This window comes from Talpa occidentalis, unplaced genomic scaffold (genome assembly GCF_014898055.3).
Source record: "Talpa occidentalis isolate TD23 unplaced genomic scaffold, MPIMG_talOcc4v2.1 talOcc4.5, whole genome shotgun sequence".
NCBI classification, from domain to species: Eukaryota; Metazoa; Chordata; class Mammalia; order Eulipotyphla; family Talpidae; genus Talpa; species Talpa occidentalis.
Genome location: NW_023604861.1, coordinates 112,073,028 through 112,083,345, shown reverse-complemented (window position 1 = coordinate 112,083,345; position 10,318 = coordinate 112,073,028). Strand labels below are relative to the sequence as shown.

General features: G+C 51.6%; 1 protein-coding gene across 1 annotated transcript in view; it reads left to right on the top strand.

The window, feature by feature from the left end:
* Nucleotides 1-8,539: 8,539 nt before the first annotated feature.
* PRKCE (protein kinase C epsilon) overlaps nucleotides 8,540-10,318 on the top strand; it is a 457,999-nt gene continuing 456,220 nt past the window's right edge. Inside the window, exons 1-2 of the mRNA XM_054687735.1 lie at nucleotides 8,540-8,594; nucleotides 8,795-9,337. Of these exons, the coding sequence (XP_054543710.1) occupies nucleotides 8,990-9,337 (348 nt within the window). The 5' untranslated portion in view covers nucleotides 8,540-8,594; nucleotides 8,795-8,989. The remainder of the gene's footprint in view (nucleotides 8,595-8,794; nucleotides 9,338-10,318) is intronic.

Genomic DNA, 10,318 nt, shown 5'->3' with positions numbered 1-10,318 from the left:
GATAAGATGAGCAAAGAGAGGAAAATGGAAAAGGGATTGAGTTTGCAATGACTGTTAACCCCAATGGGTAATCCTAATCTCCAGCAAAGAAGGAGAAGATTCAGTGGGACACTGCTCTCTGCTCACCTAAGGCCATGCTCTCTGCTCCTTCCTGTCATGGGACTAAAGTGTTTTCCAGCCTCCATTTCAGCTACATGTGGCCACAGGAACATGTTCTTGCCAATGGGTATCCCAATAACCTAATCCATAAAAACCTTTCATGTACCGCCATGATCTTTTCTCTTTCTGGATGGTTCCACTGTCCACAATCCCCAGGGTGACTGGAAGCCTGAGAGAGACAGGGCCAGTCCTCTGACCTGCTCACCCACCAGTCCCATGAACTGAGAAAAAATAAACACCTATTGTGCCTGAGCTTTCTTGCATTTGCAGGATATCTGAGAGCAGTTAGCTGCCCTAAGTCACACAGAGCTGCCCATGAGACGTGCCACTTCCAGGAAGCCCAAGCTGAGTTCTTTCTTTTCTCCACCATCAATGCCTTCATCAAGTGCTACCTTTTGTGGCTATTTAATCATTTCATGGGAATGTTACCTAAAATTTAAACTAGGGGTTTATGTCTTTTTTTTTTCCTATTTTATGTCATGCCTACAAAGTTCTGGCCCAGAGGAGATGCTTAATAGTCACAAAATAAAATCTTATGTTCTTTATCTGTGATTTATGGAAAGTTCCTCCACCAAAGGATGCTCTTTCTCTTTTTCTTTGCCTCTGAAATTCCTCCAGGTCCATGTCCAACTTCCATTTCTCTTCCCCCACAGAGCCTTGCCACTCCGGGCCACCATGATCATCCCTTCCTTCCAAGTTTATGCCACTTTATGGTCACTCACATGACAATTCATGGTGGTGACTTCTGCATTATCATCATAGAATCCTGCAATGTAATGATTAAATAATATCGCATTAAAGGGACAACAGAGAAAGAGGAGAACAACAGAAACTAAAAGGAAAAGAAAACTAAAAGTCAAGAAAGCAGGAAGAAAATTTGGGAGGAGCTTGGATATGGAAACCTGGGAAAGAGAACATTTCAAGGAGGGTGGGGCATCATATGCTGCAAAAGGTATGGCCAAGTGAGATAGAGACTCCGAAAATGGGCCTAGCATGGTGGAAATGATGGGTGCCCTCGATGGGAGACATGTTGATGAGCCTCATGGTGTAGCTGAGGGTGCAGGGTAAGAAAGTGAGAATATGTTATGCTCATGAAGTTTAGGGAGGGAGAGAAGAGGCTTGAGTGGTAGCTGTAGAGAAGAGGAAGGCGAGGAAGCATGCAGACTCTTTTTGAGGATGGGTGAGACTTACTGATGGGAAAGAGGGGTAGAGGGGCGCTGGCCAAAGGAAAGAGTGAGGTGAGCAGTGGAGACCCTGGCAATGGACCAAGTAAGCAGGTGGGGGCCAAGATGGAGGGACCTGCGTACATGACACTGGTGGGACGGAGGAAGCTCTCAGCCGCTCTTCGTTCCTGGTGGACGTTGGGTTTGGTGGCCAAAAGTTGAGTGAGCTCCCAGTTGATGCCCCTGTGCTTCTTCAGAAAAGGAAGCCAAGTTACCTATTGAATGAGGGGAGCAACCTCTAGGGAACCCCAAACCTCTCCCACTTCCCTTGCTTCCCACTTGGGAGTGACTTCTTCAGTGTGGTTCTTTGACCACCTCTTATCACCCTTTCCATTTCAGAAAGTGACGTGCCATCCTACATCTAGAAAAAGGCAGAGTCTGTCTCTGTAAGACCCATTTGGAGGTGCTTAGCATTTGCTAACCTTGGAGTTCTACCTTCTCAAAACCCTGGAATACATATCTTTCATCTTCAAGTTTCCTAAGCTCAGCATGAATTTAACTGGCAAGTGGATGGCCTGTTGCTCTGGTGCTGTGTGGTAACAGAATTCTTCGCTTGGAGCAGTCTAGTTGTTAAAAAAAAAAACAAAAAACAAAACTCCGCACAGTTTGACAGGTGCTCGCTGAGTGCACTTGTCCCAGCTCATCATGGGCACATGGATAAAGCCAGTGTACCGCGTGTGCCCCTTGATCCATCCCTTCAGCCTATTAAGGAATCCCAATTGCTCTAGCCTTTGGAGCCCAGGCCAGGCCCCAGGTGGCCAAGCTCGGGAGGAATCGGGCTGGGGCGCTTGCGGCCGCCAGAGGGCGCTATGGGCTCGCAGACCCGCTGGCGAAGGCCGGGGGTTCGCGGGGTGCCGCCCCGACGCGGTCCAGCAGCGGGTGACTTCATCACTCAAGGCTCCGGGGTGAAGTGGAGCGAACCAGCCATTGCCGAGGCGCTTGTCTGGGCAAGGAAGCGAGAGGCTAATAAGATGTGTGATACTCTTCTTATTTCAAAGGGCCATCCTTGTGACAAATATTTGTAGAGCAGAGTTGTACCTGCTATATCCAAGGTGCTGGAGGGGGACTATCCAGATCTGTCACAAGGTGTGCTCAGACTCAGAGACCTTTGAGGGAAATAGCAGAATTAAGACAAGTTCCCAGTAAGTAGCCTTTGGTGCAGGAAGAGGTCAAGGCTACTAGGCAAGCAGGAGTGTATGGAGAAGGCACTGAAGCTTCAGCAGGGAGATAAGGAGGGTTGGGGCTTTAAACAAGGAAAGGACTTGCCACCCTGCATCACATACTGGTGGCAACAGAGTCTGTGAATTTAACCACTTCTGGTTTTACATTTTTTTTAAAGATTTATTTATTTATGCATACAAGAGCTGGGGTACAGGCCAGAGGTGCAGGGGGGTGAGAGGATTCACCAGAGACAGAGTGGGGAACAGAACAGGCAGATTGACTGAAACACACTGCTGAGGGGAGCAGTGGGCGAGACAGGAGAGGTCTGCCATGCCATGGGGGTCACCTCCTTGACCAGGGATTGAATTTGTGCTGCAGTGCCTGCGGATAGCTTCATAGTGCTGCATCTTAACAACTTGCACCACCAGGGAAGCCCCTGGTTTTACATTTTGTAACATCTAAACAATTGTTATCAGTGACAAAAGACAGTATTCCCTGCCTTCAAATTCAGTTTCATGATCCTGCAAGGCAAACTAAAGTAGAACTGGGTTAACCTAATGTCAGAACATGTTTGAGATATATAACCTGAGCAGTCTCATCGGTCATCCTGCTAATTGATCAAACATTGGGGAAAGCCTGTGGAGACGGCTGCCAAACTCGTACAGATACTATAAAAACATAGGTTGAAAATACATCTAAGTGGTGTTAGGAGAAAAGTCATGAAAATAGAGAAACTGAAGAGCCATAATGTCCTTTTGCTGTAAAGACACGTGTCACCAAAACTTAAGGGAGATCTCTATCAACATCATAGTCCCCCAAGAATTACAAGTCTATAACGATGCAGCTCAATTCCATTTGGAGGCAATACATTAAGACAAAGCTGGACAGTGGTTTGATAGAAATTTAGTTCCAAGGAGTTAAAATGTAACCAGAGTAGTTGCTATCTCATGGCATGGTGTTGGTCCTGCATGCTGACTAGGAAAAGAGGCAAACTTCAACCAGGGAGTGTAAGGTTTGATTATAGTCCTTTAAATAATGTTTTTTGAAAGTGTTTTCTTGTGTGACAAGTCAGTTAGCTTCTTTTGGTCTCACTTTCCTCATTTAATAGAGGAATTTAGCACTAATAAAGAATCTATAACAGGTGATCTCATATCTTGCAGAGTGTAACAAACAAGTCTCAGTGCTGAGTTGGTTTGGAAGTCACTTGAAAAACCTGCAAGGTTGGACATCTTGAGGGGAAGGGGAAGGAGGCTTAGATGGCCACTAGTGCTGTTGGGAGGGTTCTCCACATCATCTGAACTCTTCGGGGTCACTGGGATCAAATAGCCATTCTGATTGCCATTCAAGAGTCTGTAAGTTTCACAGCACTTTCTGACAGTGCCATTTCTCATCATTTCCCAAGTGCTACCTTGATTTATCTTTCTGTAGCAGATATTTGAAGATAGGGGCCATGGCCTTAGGGCAGGGCTGGCAAAGCTCTGGAAGGTTCTGTGTGACTGTGCTACTGCACATTCTGTCCCACGGCCCAGGTGGCTAAGTTCTATTTTCATGAATGCTCAGCAGGCTCTGAAGAGGCGGACCTTTGGAGAAGACATTAGCATTCTATGGATGACAACAACTAGCACAGCAACAAGGACAGGCATATTAACATGCTAGTCTCAGCTTTGGGCGACCCCTGGCTGCTTCCTGTAGCCCACTGAACAATATCCATGGGCTGTTATGATCAGATGGGGTATAATTATCTTCAAACTTGAATCTTCTGTCTTTTTAAAATCCTGTTTGGGGGTGAGTTTTCTGGGGAGAGAAAAATATCCACTCCCTAAAAATTGTTGTTTTGCAGTATTAACTCTGGTTTTGCTGCTTCTCCGTGTTAGAAAAATCCCTGTATCTCAAGGAAGAAGTTGCAATGCATTCACAGGCCTTCCAAGGCCTTAATTATTTGGCTCACCTACATTACTCCGTCTTACTGCTTGCCACATGCCAGGTACACCTGGTCACTCACTCATCCCAAACAATTATGGCCTTGCCTACCTGGCTGTGCACACTGTTCCTGTTATCTCCAATCCCTTTCCTGATCCTGTTTGCGGAGGGGGAATGGCTATGGGAAAGCCAAGATGCTCTTCTGGGTTCCCCCAGGCAAGGTTGATCTTTCTCTGCACTTTCTGAGAGGTCCCAGTATGCCTACATCCGCTGTATTATTGCCATACTGCCCTGGGGACTCCAGCTTTAGCAAAAGTCCTTGCTCCCATGACATTTTACAAGGAGTGGGCACCATCCTGATCATCTTTGTTAAATTCTTGTATCACATTTTCCCCTTTCCTCCTCCCTCTTTCAAAGATTACAAAATAACTAGGCCAGAGTTGGAATCCAAAGGGCGTTTTACTCAATGTGTAGGCCAATCGCTGACCTGTCCCTCAGGATTGTACACAGGGGCCAAGAGAAGGAAGAAATAGGCAATATTATTGATTGGAATTTTACATTGGAAACTTCCCCCCTGCATGGACTTGTTTTTCTTTTCATTTGAAATCTGGGAGCACAGGGTTGTTTCAGACACCCCCTGTGGTAAATGGAAGGTTCCCCTAAAGTAGTGCACATCTGTACCTCCATGCTGCCCCTGAAGAATACTTATTTTCATTCCACCAAATGTGAGAATAGGGAGGTGAGAGCTTTCTTGAGAAATAAGTATGTAACAAGGGCAAAGAACTAGCAGTGTTTGCATGGAGAGTACCAGATGCTCCCTGGCTACTTAAATATTCATCCCATATAAAACAGGCATATTGTTTGGGCAAGTCTCTGAGTTATGTTCACCCTCCCTGCAAAGACTTGTGATTGACAGGAGAGGCCACACATCCCTCACATCTTAGAACTGCAGTTTGGTTATTCACGTGTTATAACTGAGCAGTAGAATCTACCTTCCAGTAAAACTTCCCTGGCTTGCAAGGAAATGCTTTGAAGTATACATTCTTGGTTTTAAGACCATTGAGTCACTGAGATGGTAAGGGACACTATTTAATATACTTACTTGGGGGTGTTTCCTGGGGAGGGGGAAGATTATATCTTGCTAAAAGTTCAAGTTCAGTGTGTCCTTACTACTTTTAAACTTATTTCTTGTTTAGCACACTGAAGAGGAGGGACTTGGGCCCATTCCTCTCAATACCTAGCACTGCTTTGTCTGCACAGCAAGCTAGGACTCACCGGGAGAAAGAGCAGAGAGAAGGTAGGAAACACCAGCTACTCCACAATTCCTAGCTTCAGGGATTCCTTATCTTCCTAGACCTCCCACCGGAACCAGAGCTAGGAGGAGGCAAAGGAACAATGTGCTTTGGATACAAAATACAAGGGGTGTGCTGATAAACTGAGTGATATAAAGAACATTTAAACACAGTGTTTTTGATTAGTTAAAATGTGGATATGTGGATCCTGCATTTTTATAGTGCTTTTGACTTTGTAAAATATTACATGAAAATAAAATATTATTTACACTGCTGAGATTACTGGTACCCCTTGAAATTTGCATCTTTGTCAAAGTCTCTCCCTGGATTTATTCTAGTGCTGAAGGGCTTCCCAGTGCATTTTCAGATCAAGCCTTATTTGCCATCACCTTCCCCCACAGGCACACTGAAGGGGGAAGTTTAGTAAGAATGTTATAGAGCAACCCCGATATTAAACGGGTTCCTGGCTGTGGGTCCAGGCAGGTTTGTGGGGTTTGGGCTGCCCCTCTCCCTGTCCTATAACAAGAATAGAATGGTGCAAGTGAACAGCCAGGAGGAAACCTTCTGATAATCAAGAAATAAAACAGCAATGCGATCTCCCACTTGTCCTTCCTTAAATACACAGATTTTAAAATATAATACCTCCAGCTGGGCTAAGGAACCAAGTCAGGCACAATGTCCACATCCTGTGTACTAGTCACCTGCGGCAATTTCCCCTAAGATCTGCATTTTCACACTCTCCTTCCCGCCGCCTTCAAGGAAGGGCTTGGAGACATCACTGCTAAACTCGGGAGAGCAGCGGTGCCTGCAAAACGGGGACCTGCCAGGTCACCCCGGGCTTCTCTGATTATCTTTTGCGACCTGTGTGCTACTTTCGGTACCGTCTTTTTCCAGGGGACACTCTCTTTCCTTGCCTTTAAGCCTTTTTAAGCCTTTAAGCCACCGGCAATGATAATCTTTTCCCGCTGAGAAGAAGCGATGCAGAGGCGAGTTTTAAATTTGACCCACACTAACCAGACTCGCCGGATAAACACTGTTTACCACGATTCCTACAAACTCCCTGACAGGATTTGGCACATGGTGAGGGCCGTGGTTTCCTTTTTCCATTTGCATCAGACCCCCCCCACCCCCCCGGGGCCCCCAGCTCGCAGGTTGCGGAGATGATCTCTTCCCAGCGCGGTCCCTGGGGTGTTATTCCAGCCAGGGCCGCGCCCGGGCCTCCGCGCTCTCGGCCCCGCCCTCCCAGGTTCGTGTCCCCAGGCGCGGGGCAGTCCCTTGCCAGGCCGCCGGCTGCGTCCCCGGCTCCCCGCGGAGGAAATTCTTCCCCAGCAGCCCAGGGTTCTCCTCACGTGATCAGCAGCCGCCGCGGCTTCCAGCAAGAGTTTAAAGGTTACGAAGGAAATTAGCGCGCACACAGCCCCCCGCCCCCCGAGGGCGCGCCTGGTTTCCCCGCGGCTCCGCCTGCAGCCGTCAGCCGGCGAAGCAGAGCCGGGGTGCCCCCCAAAAGGGGAAAACAAGGTCCAAAGTAAATGTGAAGTCACTTTGTAAAAAATAAACACACAATCCGAGTCAGGGACCTACCAAGCACTCACTTATCAACAAGTTCCCTTTGAGCCCGTGAAGTCCAGGGGTGATCCCAAGGGGCAGAGCGCCCCCAAAGAAAGGGGAGCGAGAATAACTAAAAACTGCAACGAGCCCTGCACGCCCTACCCTCTCCCTCCCCCTTCCCCGAGGCAGAGCATCGGGACAGAATGACAAACCGACCGACCAATGCTCGGCCGGCTGCTCTCGCCAGCCGCGGCCCGAATGGGGGGGTGGGGCTGGGGGAGGGTCCCGAGTCCAGGGCCCCGAGACACCCACCGCGCTCCGGACCCGGGCGCTAAAGACACAGTTGGTCGCGGGGCGCCGGGGAAATTCGCTGCCCGCTGGTCGTCGGGCGCAGACTGAAGACCCGCCTGCAGCCCCCCGGCTCGCACCCTCGCCCCGACGCCGCCGCTCCCGGGCCCGCGCGGGGTCCCGATCCGGCTCCCCAGCCGGCTGCCCCGACCCGGCCAGGCTCGCCGGCTCTGGGTCGTGCTTTCCTCGGCTCCCTTGGCCCGTATTGCTCCCCCAACCGGCAAAACTTTCTATTTCCCTAAACACAGGAGCGCGCGCGAGCGCGCGTGCACACACTCACACTCACACACACACACACACACTCTCACACACACACTCACACACACACACACTGACGTCTTTTGCGCATTTCCTGCATTAGAGGGAGGGAGACTCGCCCGCACACCGACCGAGGGAGAGCAGCCCGCGGGGAGCGGGCGGGCGCGGGGAGCCAGCAGCCGCCGGGAGCCGGGACGCGGGGCGCGCGGGGAGCGGGGAGCGCGGAGCGCGGAGGGCGGGCGCCGGCGCCCGGGAGGTGGGGCCGCGGGAGTCGCAGACCCGGCCCCGCCGCCGCGCTGCGCACCGCCCCGTGCCGGCCTGCGCCCCGAGCCGAGCCGCGGCCACCGACTCCCGCGCCCGCGCGGATGTGAGGCTCCGGGCTCCTGGCGCCCGCCGATCGCCGACCGCGCTGCTGCGCCCCCGAGGCGGCGGCCGGCTGGGCTGTGTGGCTCGTGGATTTTTAAAAATTTGACTCCGAGGAGGACCATTTCCTCTCGACATGCATCCCTCCGGATAAACCGAACATCCCTCGGTCCATCCCCCGCTCCGCGCGGTCAGAGGCAGGCGCCGGCTGCGCGAAGAGGATCCGGGTTGAAATCTGCGCCCCGGTTCTCGTCCCCGCCCCGTCCCACCGCCCCCTCCCCCTCCCGGACTCGAAATTTCCCGGGGATTATGTTTCGGAAAGGTAGGTAAGCGCCGGGCGCGGCGCCGCGTCCCGCAGCCCAGACCCGGGGAGCCAGCGAGGCGGCCAGACAGCCCCCGCGGCTTGCGGCGGAGCCGGCAGCTCGTCTCCTCCTCTGGAGGTGCTGCTGGTGGTAGGGGGGGAGAGACTTGCTCCAAACACGGACGTCCCCCAGCTCTCCCCCCCTCCCTGTTTTCCGTTAGGAACCCAGCGAGGAAATACATGCACTCGCTGAGAATCGCCCGAGCCAGAACGCTGCGCTACAAGGTGTAGGGAGACCGTGGGGTGGGGCGGCCGGCGACCCAGGAGTCCCCGTGGCCGAGCGCCCGGGCGTCGGTTCTTCATTCCTGCCCTCGGGGCGGACGGAGTGACCCCGACCCCTACTCTCCGCCCCGACCATGGTAGTGTTCAATGGCCTTCTTAAGATCAAAATCTGTGAGGCCGTGAGCTTGAAGCCCACAGCCTGGTCTCTGCGCCATGCGGTGGGACCCCGACCGCAGACTTTCCTTCTGGACCCCTACATCGCCCTCAACGTGGACGACTCGCGCATCGGCCAAACGGCCACCAAACAGAAGACCAACAGCCCGGCCTGGCACGACGAGTTCGTCACCGATGTGTGCAACGGGCGCAAGATCGAGCTGGCGGTCTTCCACGATGCCCCCATCGGCTACGACGACTTCGTGGCCAACTGCACCATCCAGTTTGAGGAGCTGCTGCAGAACGGGAGCCGCCACTTCGAGGACTGGGTGAGTCCAGCGCCTCCCGGTGCAGGAGCCGGGCTGTAGGGTTCTGGGGGGAAGACTCGTGGCCTTGGCTTTGGTCGTGGGGCGCAGGGACTGATTGCCATCTGGGATGTATGTGTCTCAGTTACCTTGGGGAAGCACAGTCCACTTCGCAGATGGAGAGAAGTGGGCAGTGGAGCAAAGAAGACTTGGAAAAAGGGTTTGGCCCCCCTGAGACAGGGGTTCCTCATGAGCTGGAAGAACCCCCGGCCGCGGATGCTGAGGGTTGCCGGAGAATCCAGTGCCTTCTGCAGGCGTGTGGTGGACTGGCTGTGTGTGATTGTGTGTGCGTGGGTTCCTCGGTCCTTGAAGAGGCACGTGGAGCCTTAGACTGAAGGCTTCTTGCATGTCCTGGCTTTGTCCTGCGTAGCCTGAAGAGGAGCTGCTTTATTTTTCCCTCCCAGAGGAAGCTAGCTTCTATTCTGTTACATGGTGCTTAGCTCATCTTCTGACATGCAGAGAAAATGTTTTCCCCTCTAGGATGTCACTCACAGGGTGCCCATAACATCAGCCCAGCTTGAGCTTGTGTTGCCCAGTGGATTGCCCACCCATCCAGAATGATGGCTGTATTTTAAAATTGGTCCTTGTGAGTAATTGGCAGTCAGTGCTTTGCATCCCACTTAAAGTTATTTTGTTTACCTGTTTTGATTTTCAAGAAACTGAGGTGTTAATTGATTGCTTTAACAAAATATTAGGGAGTTGGAAATAGGCCTTCTCTATGTGCTAGAAGCCAAATGCCTCAACCTAGGTCTGCACCCAGAGAAGCAGGGAGAAGCCACCTTTTTTTTTTTTAGCTCTTCTTGGAGGGAGGCGTTAAGTTGGGAAATGATTTCTGCATATCCAGATTCGTTACATCCACCAAAGGCAGGTGTGGCTCTGGGTGGGGGTGTGTGTGTGTGTGTGTGTGTGTGTGTGTGTGTGTGTATATATATATACACACACAAG